This window comes from Diadema antillarum, unplaced genomic scaffold (assembly GCF_040938485.1).
Source record: "Diadema antillarum isolate AM-2024a unplaced genomic scaffold, OU_Dant_1.0 scf00000137, whole genome shotgun sequence".
NCBI classification, from domain to species: domain Eukaryota; kingdom Metazoa; phylum Echinodermata; class Echinoidea; order Diadematoida; family Diadematidae; genus Diadema; species Diadema antillarum.
Genome location: NW_027271026.1, coordinates 1,021,621 through 1,040,418, shown reverse-complemented (window position 1 = coordinate 1,040,418; position 18,798 = coordinate 1,021,621). Strand labels below are relative to the sequence as shown.

At 38.5% G+C, this 18,798-nt stretch overlaps 1 protein-coding gene across 1 annotated transcript in view; it reads left to right on the top strand.

The window, feature by feature from the left end:
* Window positions 1-2,766: 2,766 nt before the first annotated feature.
* LOC139721053 (high affinity cAMP-specific and IBMX-insensitive 3',5'-cyclic phosphodiesterase 8B-like) overlaps window positions 2,767-18,798 on the top strand; it is an 89,147-nt gene continuing 73,115 nt past the window's right edge. The window contains exon 1 of the mRNA XM_071632383.1: window positions 2,767-3,407. Coding sequence (XP_071488484.1) covers window positions 3,135-3,407 — 273 coding nt within the window. The 5' untranslated portion in view covers window positions 2,767-3,134. The remainder of the gene's footprint in view (window positions 3,408-18,798) is intronic.

The following is an 18,798-nucleotide window of genomic DNA, read 5'->3' as shown; positions in this document are numbered from 1 at the left end:
ACACCTAAACCTGTATATTGTACAGTCCCTTAAATCATATTTGTTGCAAATTCGAAGAGGCAATGATGTAATAACTTCACATTACTAATATCTCTCACTGATTGTTATACAACTAGGCCCCCCCCCCCAAAAAAAAGGGGGTAATAAAGATCGTGTTTGGCTTAGTTGATAATCTATAGCAATGGCAGCTCTTTGCCTTTCAAAGGTATATAAAGAGTCATTAAAGTTGTTAAGAAATGAAGTTATGAAGACCCAAGAATACTTTTAAGCGCGGGAAAATATGATACTTTTTTGTAATTAATTTTATTGAAAAATAGTAAAGATTTTCCTACAATGAGTCGAAAGGAGTGTTGTGAGGTGGTCGTATTGCTATCCACTGTATATTACTGGGTATGGTAAACGCTGTTCCACTCGTCGAGTGATAAGGATCAATAGATTGTTTCGCGAAAAGATTTGAAATGATGCAAAACACAGCAGGTTCCATATCTTTCTTAAAATGAGCAAGTGTGTGATTACTCTCCTACCATTCTGTTTTATTTCATTTCATGTTATTTTATGAAGCCATTGAACAAAAGACTTGATGTCCGCTTGATAAAGCAAAATGATATGCCTTCAGATGGATGTTAATGAGCACTTTTATGTGACAAAACAAAGAAAAGAATGTCTTGCATTTTAAAACTCTCAGACAGCCATACTGTACAGACGGGAAAAAAAGTTCTTCAAACTCAGGCTTCAAACCCCACGTTGGCTCGCAAAACACTACACACACACGCACACACACACACACACACACACACACACACACACACACACACACACACATACAAACCGTCCTCTCGACAGCAGCTGCCGCAGCCGTCATTATGCGATAGATGATAAAAAGAAAACAATATATTACATCAGTCATCGTCGGCTCCAGCTGGTATCCGAGCATTGGGTTTGTCATCAGTTCTTATGATAACAAAAGTGAGTTTTTTTTTTTTTTTGTATTTTTTGGTTAACATTACCTCGGGGACTGCCTGATTACAGTATAGTACAACCGTACACGCAACCCGTGGCACGCAACCAGGAAAGACTTCTGATATTGATATAAATGCGTTCATTCCGCATCCGTAACTCACGGTCGTCGCTCAATATTCTTGAACGCCGGATCATGTCAAGTACAAACGATGTCCGGATATTGCCTACTGGTAGCAAATCCCTCATTATCCATGACAATGACTCGGCGAATCTTGAGACAAAAAACTAACTAGAATAAAAAAATAGAAATAAAAACACAAAATTCAGACCGATAGTGCATATTATAATTCATGAGGGCCTACATAACATTGTTGGCGATATATATATTTTTTCGCTGTATACATTATAAGCCTAAAGGTTTGCCTGTATACCATTATTCAAAAGTCGCTCGTTTGTTTACGATCGTTAGAGTGTGGTTGTTTCTTTCTTGTTTGTTTGTTTGTTTGTTTTTTATTGAACATGTTGCGATAAACACATTAGTTATTTACATTTATTTCCGCAAATAAAAGTTATCAGGGAAAGTACCAATACACTTTTCGCACTTCTGAAATGAGCACAAAAATGATCAAGCAAATCTACAAATTATCAAAACTTTGTTATCTCAAAATGAATGGAAAGAACAGAAACTAAGGCCCCTTGAGACAAATTTACTGACAAATTTCAAGGTTACATTAGAACTTCTTCTTGCAAACAATGATACACAGTTGCCAACTGCAATTAAAAAGATAGGAGTATTTTCATTTTCATTCGAGGCCTTGAAAAGTGGGTCGACATTGTGATGTTTTTTTTTATACTGGCCTTAGGATGAATTGCAGAAGAAGAGGACACAAAAGCAGGAAGAAAAGAGAAAAGAAAGAAGGAGAAGAGGAAAAATAAAAGGACAAGAAAAATCAAGAAGATATACTAGGAAATAGTAGTTAGGAAAATGATGGAGAAAAAGATTGAAGAAAATTAGAAGCAACACTGTTTGCCCATGAATAGTCCCAACCAAAAAAAAAAAGAAAAAGAAAAAGACAACATAACAAAGAAAATGGAGAGACGTACAGATAACTTTACAAGAGACACACAAAAAATTTCATCTCCCCCCCCCCCCCACCCCTTCCACGCGTACACAAGGCAGGGCTGCCAACTCTCACTCATTGAGAGTGAGACTCACTCATTTTGGTCCTTTCTCACTCTAAAACTTTATTTCATTTGCATGCATTTCTATTGATCTCACTCATTTTGACTCCTAAATTATAACATTGGCCTATGGGAGTCTCACTCTCAACTAGTTTCCAATGTTGGTAGCCCCGAAAAGGAGACACTAACACGATCATCTCTGCAGGAAAAAAAGTCTAAGTAGATGAACCAAATGTAACGTTCTTCTAAAGGAATATGTTGCTTAGGCCGAGATACCTTGTTTCAAGCACCATTTTAGAAGATCGGCGACTGATGAGAAAATGCTCTTTTTCATCATTCACGAAATTCTCTTCACGCAGTGCGCGTGCGTGCGTGCGCCTCGGTTCGCTCTCCGCGGCGCCAGTGAGAATGACCGTCGATGATCTCGGCTATCGGACGGGAATTGATCGGACTGCAAGCCATTGGTTTCAGCGCAGCATTATCCGCGGCTACTTCCAACACACAATCGCACGGCGTCGCGTCGCTACATGCATGCGAGGAATATTGAAGGAGGGAGATGTATCGGATCTACTCGTGTGGTAGATGTCCCGTTTGCGTGTAATAACAGTACAGGCAAGGAATACTTTACCGTATACCATACGCCGCGCCACCGCGTTAAAAAACAACGGTAGGGAACCTACTTTTTAGGAGATTATTTACGTAGGAGTAGATTCAGTCGGCTAGTTTCTTGAAGAAGAACAAGTGGAAATTGCCAACAGCTGTTGTTTGTTAGCTGATCATGTACTGGGGTGGAAATATAGGCTACAACATGCCGATACACTTGCGGAGGAGATGAAATGATCCACGATTATTATCGTCATGAATCCCCATCATTTATGACCGGACAGTATATGTGCAGACTTCATCGAGTAATCTTCGGATCTTCGTCATTGCCGAGATTCCTGGCGTTGTGGTCACCACAAATCACAGAAAATTGCGTGTCGTGATCTGCCATGGGCTGTGCGCCCAGCATTACTGTTTCTCAGAGTGGAGTTGTATACTGTCGAGATTCTGACGACTCGAATTCACCGCGGCCGTCTTCTTTTGGCCAACACCAGCATCTTCAGGTCCGGTCCGCCGGCGGCGGCGGTACCGAGGCCACCTTGGAGGGTACGAGTTCATCGGGGGGAGGAACTGTTAGCATGATTCATGGCCGCATGGACCGTCGAGGAACAATTAGCATTGAAGCGGAGACGCAGACAAGTCGGTCAACTGTCACTATGAAGGTTTGTCCATAAATTGTAATTAATACAGAATCGTGTCGAGACCACGAGCAACTTTGGTATTTGATGCCGCTCACAGAACTAACGTTAGCCGAGTTTGAACTCCAGAAATAGAGCAGAAGTAGATCTGGAACAGATTCATTCATTCATTCATTCATTCATTCATTCATTCATTCATTCATTCATTCATTCATTCATTTTATTTAATCATGTACTAACATCAGCCAGCCACGGCTGTTTTTCAGTTAGTCCTTGCGATAAAAACAAGTAGACATATAGATCTACATAACATACATAACAGGGATTGTCTCCCCATCCTAAACAAAAACAGTGACAGAGGCAATTTCTACTAGTAAGTAGTAGAGCCTATAAAGTGTACTACACCAGAGATTCTGTGTGAAATTCCCATTATTATTGTCTACTAATTGTGTTAGAACTTGCAAGCACATTTCCAAATCACAGATCCCAATACGGAAAGGTTAAGCCCTGCCTCCTGAGCTGTGATGAGTTTTCCTTTTTATTCTGTCAAGACTTTGATTGTATAAAAATGTATTTTGTTTCATGTGTGAAAGTTCTGAATGCTGCAGAAATTGTCTGACATTAGCAGGACTTGCCCATAACTTTTTATCTTTTTTTTTTTCAGGTGGCCAACCGGGCCACTTGAACTTGAGTTTATGTGGGCAAAGGAATCTTTAGGTGGCCCAGAATGGGAGTGGAGATTATGCAACCTGCAAATTGCAGAAATGTGCATGAATCAAGCAAAAATTGTGTACAAGAGTCTATTCTAAGTAGCACATTTTATGCCCATATTGAGGACTAGTGACATAATGCAATCTTGTTATGTCTGATGAGAATAATCCTAAGTTGTTACTGTTACCCTTGACCGAAAGATCAGTCTGTATTTGGTTGTTGGGGATATATTCCGCGGAGACTGCGTCTGGCTTCACGGATCATCGCAAACGTCAACAAAATAAAAGACTCAGGACAGACGGATCTTTCTGTCTAGAGTTACCCCTGATACTTCCCAATTCCACCCCCCCCCCCCCCTCCCTTAGATTTCTAGTTGTCTAACCAATTTCACCTTGGGAATTAACAAACATTTCTCTTCATACGTTCATGCCCTTGGGGGCATTTTATCACTACAATGTTAGTCAGATATTTTTTTTTCTTCTGATAAACTGTTTTAAGCTACAGAAATCCACACAATCTGATTGGCTGAGAGCAAATTTGTCTGAAAAAATATCTGACAAAATGATGAAATGCCCAGCTCTGGTGTTGCTGTGTCCCCTTTTTTTTCCAATTCAAGGTATTTCCAGACACTGCTGATGATGATATGGATGCACCCATTTATGTCATCATTTGAATTTGTGCAGTGTATAGTAGAACAGAAATCATTGATAACTGTCAAAATTGTAAAATATGCCTGATTTTACCTCATGATACAATGAAGTGTGTAGTTTTGATTGACAGACATTTTGATACCATGGAAACCGGCTGAATTTTGTGCAGCATGGCCAAGTTAGAAAACAAAATATCCCATAAGAACATGGTGTGTGTACTCCATAGAAAGTAGTACCAGCATACAATGTTGCTACCCGTAATATGGATACTTGGCACAAACATAAGTTTACTTTTTCACTTGTGATGGTGAAATATGTCAGAACAAGAATCGTCACCTGTCAAGGTTATACTTGAGAAGTGTGATATCCCCTTACAATTTAGTGCAGTTTTGATTTAAAGGTACACATTTTGATACCGGTACGTACTTGAAATACTGGCTATATTTCATTTAGCCATCTATGTGAAGTCAACCATACCAGTATGGTTGATTTCGAAAACAAAACACTGCTGGAGAACACAGAAGGTACGTACCAGCATTTGTATGGATACTTGGAAAAATGTGATTACTTCATAGCTTGCATTCGTGAAATGCCACAACCAAAAGTTGATAGGTGATGTTTTTGTACTTGGGCAATTTCTGTCTTTAATTCTAAACCTTAAGTGAACACATACATTGTATGTAGATGACCTGATGTGTCTTTGTTGAGATCATGAAAGACAAACAAAGAATTTCAGTGACTTGTCTGTTGATAATGCTAAAACATGCTCTGGTTTTATCAAATGCATGAGGCAGGTGGTAAGTAGAAGTACATAGGTGACTTGATAATAGTGTGTTTATGATAGGCATGAACAATTTATCTACCTTACTTGTAAGCATAAGTTTTTAGAAGTCACATGGCACTCCAGTAGCTTATGCATATAAAACCAACTATTCTCTATGCAAAAAAAAAATTAAGTGTGATATTTAAGTATATTGGACTGGTTTGGAATGGCAAAGATACCTACAGTCTGGATGACAAATTACAAATGTACAGATCAACAAATGCTACTGGTATCACAGGTTGTAACTAAACTGAATAGCAGGCAGTGCTTCTGTGAATCCTCCAGGATTATGTGTGAATTCATTCCTTGCAAAGCTTTCTTTGGGAGGTGTTTGTCACTATTAATACGATCAATCAATCACAATCCGCAGTCCAATAAAATTGACAATGCACTCCCTATTCAAACCAAGTGACCATTGAGTAAGACCTACTTATCCGTGCACAATAGAGTATTGACCACTGATCGAAGATTGCTATGATCAGACTGTCATAGTTGGCATTCAACCCTCATTGTGCCAGGTAGAATATCAGGGCATCACTGTACAGTGTGGCCAAATCCTGACTGATGTAAGTTATAAACCTTGACAGCCTATACAGTATACCTGTATGAAATTATCTTGTCCTTTTTGGCCTTCTCATTGCTGCTAAAGGAAGCACTGAACTAGCTGAGGTATCATATCTTCGGTCTCTGTTCGTAGATCTGAAATTCATTTCTGAAATACAATTGTATGTAGGCATCATTTATTTTTAGTGTGTAGACAATGAACTTGGTGTGATTTTTCAGACAACTGTTGATCGATGTCCACAGCAAATCTGGTTTACCTTTTGGATAATTCCATAGCACAGGAGATGGTTTTTGAAGTCATTTTCTCCTTGTTTGCAGATGCATCATGAGCCAATAACTTTAATCGACCAAATCAGTCATATTTATGAGATTGCAGTGTGCCTCAAAAGCAACCAAAGTCCTATTTTCTTTCAGGATTTTACTGCATGTAGTAGACATAAGAAAGGGGGGGGGGGAGTTGAAATCAAGAAAAAAATTCTGTTACTTACTAGATACTCTGTAGGAAAATGCCTCTTATTTCATGGTTTAACAAAGTTGTTTTTATAGCCTTAAGAAAAAGTAAAGATGATAGCAAAAGCAGATTTTGAAAACAAACAAAATGTCAAGTGTTATCTTCGTAGACATTATTTATGTCAATAAGACAACATCATTCTCAGAACACTGAAGATAGTTGGAACAGTTTTAACGGGGAAAACCATTGAGGTACAGTGTGTGGTACATAAAGGGATGAAGCCAGAGTAAATACAATCCATACCTTCTAATCCTCTAATGTGGAAAGAGAGTACCTGGTATGTGGTAATGACCCATTTAGGGTCCTATTCACCCAACTGGTCTCTATAATTCCTTTAATCCCTGAGATTAGACCTCAGAATAACTTGAGGGAAGGAGAAGAAAGGAAGGGTGGACACAGATAATCCTTCAAGTCTGTTGTTCAGGCACATTTTAGTGTGTAGGTAGTGAAGCACGAATTTGGGTCACAAGGAAACAAAGATTGACAATGCTTGGCAACCTTTAATGTCGTTCTTTGTGAAGTAAAGTAAAATAGCAAAGAAAGTTAGGTGTCAGTCAGGTTAACCGAGAGAGGGAGACTGCACACTGACAATGGTAAAGGATATCAACTGAAATTATTAATTACATCTTTTATACTAGGGGTTGTACTAGATGTCATGGTCCTATGGTGAAAAGCTTGACTTCAGACCCAAAAGAGGTTGTGGGTCTACCTAGTAAATATGGCCGCAGTTCTATGGTCACTTGCTGGAAGATTTGTTTTGTTGTTGTAGTAAATGCCTGGGTGTGTCCTATCATTGCTGCATTTCTAGTGGAGAAGCAGCACTGCTCATTTGGAAAGGTAAAATTTCTGGTATTGAAGGTAAAAGGTAAAATTTCTAATACAGCCATGGGATCAGACTCTCTGTAGGCAATTAGAACTCCTGTGCTTTTAATACTAAGTCCGTCCTTGATCCATTAAAGATGTAACCTATTAAAACTCTCCTTTTAGAAACAAACCTTACAAGCAACCTGGGAGCAACAATAGCCTAACGCTGATCCCTTGTGCATCTTTGCTTACCCTCCCCCATGGACCCAAGAACAAAAACGCATGTACCCTGGTTGTCAGGGCATTACATAATAGTCAAGGACCCTACTCACTGCACAAGGAGATGTCTGTTGTTTTGTATGACAGTTCGGTAACCCTTCCATGTTTGGAGTGGAACAAACCAATATCCAGACTGACTTGCCGTTGCTACCAAGTGTTTGATATCAAATACATGTATAATGTAAGAACAAAAGTGATATATCTGTTTCTTTGCCTGATTTTGTCAGCCAAAGTCCACCAAAAATAGTGCTTCCTGTAAAATTAACTTTTGATATCAAATATCTGTGTGAACTGTGCATTGGACTAAAATGAATAACAGCAGCGATCATATAGCATAGATTCACTGAAATTAAAGGTTCAGTTTACCTTTGGGAGCAGTGATTTCAAAAATGTTCAAGATATCACATTTGATGCATATGATATGTGTAGGTCTGTTGTATCACAAAACGTCCTACCATATAAAATTTTCGCAATAAAGCCTAAAATATAAGGAGATATCAGTGTTTTTCTCAATAAACCATAACTGTAGACGGTATTAAAAGTCTGGAAACATTTTTATTATAACTATTGTTCACATTTTGTGTATTTAACAACACTTAACAGTGATTATACAGATTCAAATTTTTACAATGGTTGTTTCTATCAATAACTCACATATTAGAATAATTTTGAAGCGTTAATGCTGGGTTTTTATTTCATCTGTAAATGGTAAATTATGCCTATAAAGGACAAGTTCACCTTCATAGACATGTGGGTTGAGTGAATGCAGCAATATTAGTAGAACACATCAGTGCGAGTTTGAGGAAAATCGCACAATCCGTTCCAAAGTTATGAATTCTTAAAGTACAGTTATCTCTGCAGTCACTGCTGAATGAGAAGACTACCACAGTGTATGATGTCACATGCGTACAACGACATAAGGAAAATAAAAAGAGAATTTCACAAAACTTTACTTTTTGAATAAAATGCACATTTCTTTGACTTGTTGCTGATGTTATTCCCCCTGCCTTCTGAAAGAGAGATGTCGAGTGTTCTGTAATCTTATGTTATGCGAGAAAAGTGAAAATATGTTGAATTTTCTTTATTCTTTCTTTATATCGTTGTACACACGTGTGACATCACAAGCTATAGTAGTCTTCTCACCCAGCTGTGACTGAGCAGAAACTTCAAAAATTCATAACTTTTTAATGGATTGTCCGATTTTGCTCAAACTCTCACTGATGTGTTCTACTATGTCTATGAAGATGAACTTGTCCTTCAAATACTGAAACAAAGAGCAAGAAGATGCAGTGTAATAGTATGTTTTCAAGTGAATGCAAACACACAAGTTTGGAAAGAATTTTGGAACCCAACTCCACATACTTGTGGGTATTCATCTTATGGTCAATATTCTGTGTATTTGAATTGTCTATGGTTTATTTTTATTTATATAGCTTTGTTATCATTTTTTTTTGTCTCTCACAAAATAGTGTTGCTATAATGTAACTTCGACAGTGATATCAATATCTTTCGATACCAGGACAAAATTTGATCTGTAATTTAGGGCATAGTGAGAATCCAATTGATTTTACTCTGCCCTCCTTATGTCCACTGAATTTTATTTCAAGATGACATTATTGATAGGATTATTTTAGAAAGTGTTAACTTTTAGACATTTTGTAAAGAATTGACAAGTTCTCGAAAATTATATCAAACTGAAGTTGTATCAAACTTTCTGAGAGACACTGGTGATCTTGCTGTATTATGACTAAAGGCAATTGAGTTATGATATGATCTGTAAAAATTAGAAATGTTCATTTGCAGTTTCATTTCGCAAATTTCATGAGAGCCAAAATTCACAAAATTAAAATGCACTCAAAAGTTTCATTTTGCGAATTTCACAAGAGCCAAGATTCACAAAATTAAAATGCACTCAAAAGTTCTTGTCTACATTATATGCATGGAATGCCAGTGGCAATTCGTAAAAATTTCATACACTGCGAAAAAGGCAGTTGGCTCCAAGTTGCAAAAATTTCATGCCGTGAAAGTATCTTTACAGTAGTAGGCCTGTGTTTTTTTCTTTTGTCCTCCCTCCCCCCCCCCCCCCCCCCCACTGAAAAAGAAATAGATTATGACTCATTACCTTTAATGACATAATGCTGATACATTCATTTGATGCACAATTAAGTTTAATATCATTGGCTTGGAGCTGATGAGCTCAGCGTATCGTAAGCATCTAACATAATTTGCTGTCTTCTTGTAGACCTTGTGTAAAACAAGGTCCCAGAGCAGACCTTTGTACATGTAGTACTTAGCAAAACTTCATGTGAAAGGTTTAGTATCAAACCCAAGTGAGAGAAACAATGCAAAGTTAATTAAAAAGTAAAGCTACCTGGGTACATAAAGTCTAGACTTGATACTTGTTATTCTTCTACATTATATGAAGATCTCTTGTTGGGCAACATCTGAATGTACGTCGAACTGATTACTGGCTCGATATGTTGCTGCTTTAAATGTTTCTAATATGCATTATCAACTATTCGTGTTTAAACTTGAATGGCAGTCCATGCAAAGTACAAGCATGCAGTTGTCTGGATTTTGATTTTTGTATTTTTTTTTTTAATATGCAGTTCAAGAGGAGAAAACAGTCGTTCTGAGGGTCATGAAATGTTCATTTCTGATCTGTCTTCAAAATCATGCTCCTGGAGGATTGAAATTCTGAATTCAGTATACCTGCAGTTGCTTGGTATATATGTTTTAAGGTGATAACTATACGCTATGATAAGAAGTGCTTATATTGTACTTTGCCCACATCACGACTGGTACAAGTGAGTGACCCTGATATGAGAATCAATGCTGATAATGCTGGACAGTGCACAGAGGTCCTAACAGACTGAGATTTTTGTGTTGTTTTTCAGTCCCTCGAAATGAATAGGAGCTTCTGTTTGTGTGCCCTGCTTTGCAGTATTGGCTAAGGATGTTGCTATTGTCATGCATTGTGTTTTTCTGTGCTGAGGCTGTTTCTCTTTCCAATTAGCAGGGTGCTGGGCATTTCATCAGTGTGCCACTGAGGTTGGTGTGAGATTGCTAAAATTTCTGTTGCCGTGGCGACATCCATCAATTGCATTATCGCAGTCAGTCTCGTGAGACATGTGTTTCTTTGTGAATGGCATATGTCTCCGACAATTATTGTAAACTCAATGTATTGATCGGGCTGCCGAGGGCAAACACTGCACTAATTCTTCAAACACCATGTCTAATTGGACATTGATTGTGAGGTCCCAGGGAGAGAGAGAGAGAGAGCGAGAAATCAGCTGCACAATGGGATTGACATAATGAATTCATGTGGACAATGGAGTACTAAGTAATAATGACAGGTGAATGAAAGAGAGGCAGATTTCTTTGTTGTCATTTCATGGTACATTTTACTTTATTACACCGTATGTAATGGCATAGTGTTCCATGAGCGTAATTTTTTTTTGTTAGAATTAGATATTGTGAGAGAATTTTGTGAGTGGTTTGATTTGTGATTGAGAACCACATGGATAGAATGAGAAAGAATTAAATCTGTCTTCAAGAGAAAAGCTAGTGATTTCCCACCTTGGCGACCATATATGCAACATATTGATAGTGTTTAGTGTGTGTTAAGCAATATTTTTATGAATGTTAATTTTGTGAACATCAGTTGACTTATAAGATTTGTGAAAATAAAAACACCACAAAATATAAGGCTTATATAAAGAACTGTATGCAGTGTACTATGTGAGTCCATAGTGTGCAATACACCCAACATATACCCTGGACCATACAATGTGTGTATACTCATCAATTTGAATTTCTATTACAGAATATGCTAACCTATCTTGAATGAAGTGCTGAAGCAAATACCAAAAATAGCTTGACACCAGGATTGAAGCCATATACTGTAGATACATTGTATGTATCAAAATACTTTTCAACACACACCACTAGCATAATATAGAATGTCTCTACTGAGCTTGTATCTTAAAGGCATTATTTACCACTTGTAGATGAAACAAAAACCCAGCTTTAGTGCTTCAAAATAGTTTTAAATGTGAGTTAGGGATAGAGACAACCATCTACTATTATAATACTCGAAGTTGTTGTTGTTGTCGCGGCCTTATGTATTTCCTGTTTTATTCCGGCGTTGCTGGTTTTTCTATCTCCTCCCGAGCCGTCGGCTCCGGGCAGCTGCGACCGGTGCCGTCGGCCGCAGGAGAGTATCCTGCATCGAATGGCGCGGGTTCCGTCCCCGCTCCGCCTCCGTGTCGACGTCGAGGACGAAAAAGAAAAATTAATTAGATAGATGCATAATGCATTTTTGTGCGTGACGAAAGAGCCGAGCGTTTTAATATTCACCGAACCTGCGCTGGACTCCTGCTTTCTCGACCGTTCATCTATTAGCTTGCAGAGACAGTGGGATACTAAAGATGATGGATGCAGCGAAATCTCTGACATCTTCCGGCGGACGCGTACGCACACACACAATGTACCTCACAGAACTCTACACACTCTACACTGTGTGTATAGTTCTGTGATGTACCTTTGCCTCCGCCTGTTACGTGTATGTAATGTATTGACGATGGCGTGCGCGTGATATGGACTACAAGGGCATTTACGTACAGTTCGCCATTGGCGTCCCCAAAATGAAAACAACGAACGTTGTTATTTAATTGTATTTTGCACAACTGCAGAATACTATGCAGCTCAGGTACGTCATTTAGTTTGCTCGCCGTTTGCTCTCAAGTCCGATGTCATTGTACGCAGACTGTTATAAATGTATTTGCCGATCGTCGTACCCTTCCATATCAGATTACACGCGTAGCTGTGTCCATTCGTTTAAGCTGCAGAGCTGCTGTAATCATACATATTCATAAGATGAGCGGACGTAGGGGAAAACCTTGCTTTGCCAACCGCCTATTTTTAAAATTGCAAGTGGAAATAGAATGTGTGGTTCTATGGTCTATCAAACCAAGTTTTGGTGACAAAAAAAAAAGAGGGAGCAAATGAAGACGAATATATATTCTCCTTTCTTCCATAACATGGGAAAAAATATTAAAGAAAAAAATACGAGGTCGTGAGACCCTACTCCCACGGGTGCCTGATAATAATGATAATAATGATAATGATGATAATAATAATAATAATAATAATAACAATAATGGGAGCAATATGTGGTAGGCCTAATATTAATTATGATAATGTATACAGTCTGAAGCAGATGATGGTTCTATGATATATCAAGCCAAGTTTTGGTGATTAAAAACAAAAAGGGGGGGAGCAAATGAAGACGAAAATATTTTATTTTTCTCTCATAACGTGGGGAAAAGAAATATGAAAAAAAAAACCAAACAAACAAACCGAGGCCTTGAGACCAGCCATGGATTCCCGCGGGTGCCTGCGTGGATGCAAGAGCAGGGGGCAATCAAAGTCATAGTGTTAATATCTTCCCGTTTCGACGGGAACAATCTTTGGGCAGAACTTTCGGGGAATCTCATTTGAGTTTTTGGTAATTTTCCCTGAATGTTTTTGTTTTTTGCCCTGCGGAGGTGGAAATGTGTGTGTGTGGGGGGGGGGGGTGAGGGGCAACAAGACAACTGTTGGACTTCAACGGGTGCAAATAACCCCTCGAAACTCAAGTTCTATAATGAAAGCAAGTAGTGGCGGGAATGATCCCTGCCAATGAACCGGATCGCCGGGCACATACTACAAAAATGTACAGCTGTATTATTAAATTTCTGGGAAGGGTGGTCATTTAGAAGACAGCACAATTAACGAAAGAATGAGAAGACTTTTCTTTTTATTTCTTCAATAAAAATGTGCAAAATCGTATTATGAGAAAAAAGAATAAAACCCCTCAGACCCGTGGATTTCCACGGGTGCTGCTAGTTGATGTAATAATGTTAATCAGTAGAATCAATGTTAAGTAAAATATTGTTAAATAAACAAAATGTGAACAATAGTTATAATAGAAATGTTTCTACAATAAACCGTCTACAGTTACGGTTTATTTAGATAAATAGTGATATCTCTAGTAAGGCTCTATTGCGAAATTTTTATTTGGTAGGGTGTTTTGCGATACAACTGACCTACACATGCATCAAACATGAAAACTCAAACATTTTTTTGATAAACAATACCTTTAAGAATCATGCATTCTCAGGTGCTGTAAAAGGGGATATTTTTGTGTGATTAAATTTTTGCACTCAGCCGAGTGAGATGAACTTAGCATGTTTTTAATTCAACGGAATCGAGACACTACGTAGTGGTGCATATATAACAAACAGATATTCCCATGCTTGTATTTTCATGCTAGCTTTTAGTTGCGGGAAATTTGTGAACATTTCCACTCTGCAAATGTCTAATTCTACAGTTTTTCCCACACTGCTCCTTACTCATAAATGTAATTTCATCAAGTGCCAAGTCGGTATTACACTGGTTTTGTGTGTGGACCTTTTCTTGCTCATGTTTTTTCATTTTCAGGGTTTTGATGTGCAGTGACTGAAATTATTTGTTGGTTATCATGTCAATTGTAGTTGCCTATGATGGATTGCTGTACCAGTATACATGTACCTGACATTGTTTCCAAAAGAGTAAAGACATTGAAGCATGCTATGTACAGAGTAGTTTACGTCATTGCTTATAAATGTTGATTGATGAGACTGGGCGAAAGTTTTGTTAGTGGCTCAGAGGAAGAATTTAAGGTGTAGTCATAGTAAAAGCTAACACATTCAAGATTGTTGTGAGACCCTTGGTTACAATGATACAATTTCCTTTTCTCTTTGTTTTCTTTTTGATAATTATTCAACTTTCATTCTTCTTACCTGGATTTGCAATTGTCGTTGTAACATTGCAACTATCACATCATGGACAGGATACTCACATTAATGTAATCTTGCAATAGGGTTTCTCATGATTGCATGGAAATCAGTTTCTAAGTAGGTGGATAAAGGATGATTTAAAGCTTTGCTTTGTTTTTCTACTTTGTTGTTATTGTAAATGTCAGCCTGTATGGTTTAGAAGTTTGTGTGTGTGACTTTATGTCATTCAAGCAAGGTTAAGCTGACAATTATGTTGTGCTGACAGGATGCAGTCTGTATTCAATTGAAATGGTCAGTATCACCTTTCTAAATTCATTTGTCTCGCTTTAACAGTTTGTGCGGACACCATTGTCCTCTTAGGTATTTCTGTATATACACCATTTATTTTGCAGGTTTGTTTGGTGTTTTTTATTTGGCCAATTTTGTGAGCTGGGTGCTCTGTGTGAATTTAAAAACACACAAAAAATATCAACTCTGAACCCAACATGAATGCAATGTGCACATGTACATTTCCCTGTTCATTTCTGCACTCCATGATCGTGAATTTAACCACTCACAAAATTGTTTAATAGAAAGTCCTGATTCACACACACAAAAAAAAAATAGATTCACTAAATATATGGTGTATACAGTAAGTTCTCAGAGATATTGCTCAGAAGACTTATTTGTAGCTGTGCAGTATAGATGTCTGTAACAGGATACACCTGTATGTCAGTTGCAGAGAACTGGGGAGTGGATGACATCATTATATCTTGTAATCACTGAAATCTCTTCAAACGACAGTATTTGAATGAACATGTTTTCTAACTAACAGACAAAGTACAAAGAAATATGTGTATATTTAAAGTCAATGGCAGCCGCTTCCCCCATCCTCGATAGGTGTTACGGTCGCATGCCTCACAATGCAATGTATATGGCCAGCTAATGGAGCGTCTCATTACGGAGGAAACGACCAAGCCAAAGCGCTTTTATGACTACAGTACGTCAGCCGTCGCCTTCGGCAAACTTGGAAGTGAGGAAATGAGGTGGTGCTCCTCGGTTGTGATCTGTTCAAGAGAGAATAGGAGAGAAAGAGAAATAGATAGTGGAGATACTGTAGATGGAGAGAGAGAAAAAAAATGATTAGGTTTAGAAAGTGGATTAGATTGATAGATACTCCCAAATAATAAAAACAAAATGAAAAGATAAAAATATATGTGTGTGTATTGGGGATGTGTGCTTTTTTGATTAAATGTTTTATTGTTTCACAATCAGATAAAATCACAAGATTAACAAATTTGATGAGCAGCCATTGTCAAAAGAGGAAAACAAAGCAAAAACAAAAAGTGACAATTTTTCATTTAAAAAAAGTACTGGTACATGAAAAGAACAGCCATGATTGAAAGAGTGGTGGTGGGGGGGGGGGGGGGGGGGAGGTGGTGCTTGAGTTGCGTACATTGTATTACAAAGAGCGTGTTTCTACTGAGAGCACCTCACATCCCTGGCATCGCCACGAATTGTGACCAACGCAGCACCTCGCATTTTACGACCACTCGAGCTGTTTCTACTGAGCGATAAAATACGAGGTGATGCAAAAGTGACATGCTAATGCGGCGATTCCGGAAGTCAGGTATTTTTAAGTCACAGATTTGGGTCACGCGCGCACTGCCTGTTATACGATCCGAACCCTGCCTGCTTTGCTACAACTGCGTCGGCTATTTTTTGATTAGCCATTTCTCTTCGTCTTCCCATTCAATATACCCCGAACTAACATACTGGTATCCTGCCACTGACTGATAAGAAATTTTTGGAGAGAGGGTCCAGTTGAGATTTTCTCAAGGCTGCCACATACTAATGTGGTACTCTCGCGATTCGAGATAATATAAAATGAAATAACGCGGTGTAAAATCAAGTAAGTGATGAGGGCTTATACAATAGACGATGAATGCCACAATTCACATGTAACGTAACGTATAGGGCCTATAACACATACACAAGCGAGTTGGTACAAACAAAGCATGATGCGAACACGGTCGCTGGGTGTACACACGTATTTTGTACACATGTGTCGAAGGAGTGTGTGCGATGAACTGATTGAAAAGCGCGGGGAGAAATTCTAGACGTCCGATACACCACGAATTTCGTTACCCGGTGTGTTTCTACTGAGAATCGTCCTTCGCGTCACCACGCATCGACCACCTCAATAGATGGACGACGGAGCACCTCGCATCAGCCGGCATCGGCCACTACCCGATCTGTTTCTACTGAGGAAAAATTCGAGGTGTCACCACGCATCGGCCGGTATCGGCCGGCATCGGCCGGTATCACCACACATCGGCTGGCATCACCTCGAATTTTCGACGCTCATAGAAAGTATGAAAACCATTTGACTTGGAGTTTAGGAATCCCTTCAAAAATGCTCTAGTACTTGGCAAATTCTATATTAAATTAACAACAAAGGTTACATTAATCTCTAAATTAAGCTGCATTGTAAAGTCGGGACATCTCTGTCCAAATGGACACGATAATGTCCAGTGCATCTTTTTGTTGATACTGTGTAACGTAGGTATCAGATAATACCGGGTAATTATGAAGAGAAGATCTATGCAAATGTAAATGATACACATTGAGCATTCAGTCTTTTTTTTCTGGCAAAGGGCCCATAATAGCCCACATTGTACAGACTTGCAGTGGGCAGTTTGAAGCTATAGGCCTATTATGCAGCAATCTGTCTGTCTGTCTGTCTGTCTGTCATGGTTTCCACCATGGTTTTTCTCAACCTAGGGAGAGGTTATTGAAAAGGTCAGAGCTCGGCAGGGATCTTGACATTGTGGACTTTATATCAACTGCAGGAGTGGAGACCCTCTTATTGTATTCGTCATACCAGTAATTGACTTGGCCTGGGGTTCTTCATTTCGTCCAATACAACACTCTAGTGCCACATGCCTTTCAGTGCCCAGTCCGTATATCAGTAGTCTACATTGGGAGCATGATACACAGAATTGGTTTATGTTCATGTAGAGGTATGTATATGGTGATGGGATAGGAGATCTATATATCATTTACCTAGACAGAACATGTGTAAGGTATAGTTTTAGACAAGAAAGAACTTGCTGCTATGCTAGTGTGAACGCCTATTTCTCCAGAGCAGTTGAAGAATGCACTGTATTTTACTCTGTGTACAGGAACACAAAAAAAGAAAAAGAAAAAGAAATTCATGTGATGTTGTACAAATAGAGATTGCAAATACCGGTAACTTTCTTTAATATTGAACATAAATGTGATGCCTGTTTCAATTAAGACTTACATTGCATTGTACAATTCAGATTGATGAATCATATTTGAATAAACTGGAACTGGCACTAAAAATCAAATGCAGGATAAAGGTTGTTGTCAATGTGCTCATTGTACTGAGATATCTCAATATAGTCTCAAAGATAATTTATATGACTTTACTTAGACCATAAGAAATTATTCAGTGTGTCTATCCAATCACCCCTTAATTCAAATGTAAACTGCTAAACAAAACCCCAACAACAAAGGCATCAACTCACACACACACACACACACACACACACACACACACACACACACACACACACACACATAAGAGGGTGCTGCTGTGTATCCAGCAGTTCCCATGCATTATGTGTCTGTCAATTTCACATTTTAACACACACTGGGGAAAACAAAACAAAGCAACACTGACAGAAACAGTTTTTGTACATTTGTCGTGCAGCTAAAGGAGAAGTTAGTATAACTATCAGCTGTTATCTGATAAGTGCTTGCCATTGTTTGTAAACCCAATTGGTAGCTGGGATACAGTCTTTCATTGATAGGAATACATACACATCACGCCTGTACTGCTGACACTTCTTATGTAGCTAAGATATTTTTTTCTTTCTCTCAGACAGTCTTTATTTTTCTTCCATTTTGCTACCAAACTGAAACAGATTATGATGAATCCTTAGTCATATGAAATACAAAGATTTGAATGAGTCTGATTATCAAGAACTTTTAGACACCCTGTTTTTGCTTCAGTAGCATAGTACAGTTTACTAGGTAGCTGCATTGCCATGAAACTGTGATGCCAAATGGTGGACGGCATTGTGCTGACAGATTTTGTTATTGTTGGGACTATTGAGAGCTCATTGTGAGTGACAGGCTCCATACAGTGTTGAAACTGTACACCTAGAAAAGAGAATGTGATGAAATTCCTGTAGGTGTATGAATTTTTTTTAATCAAATAGCTGATTTTCTTGGGTGTTGCACA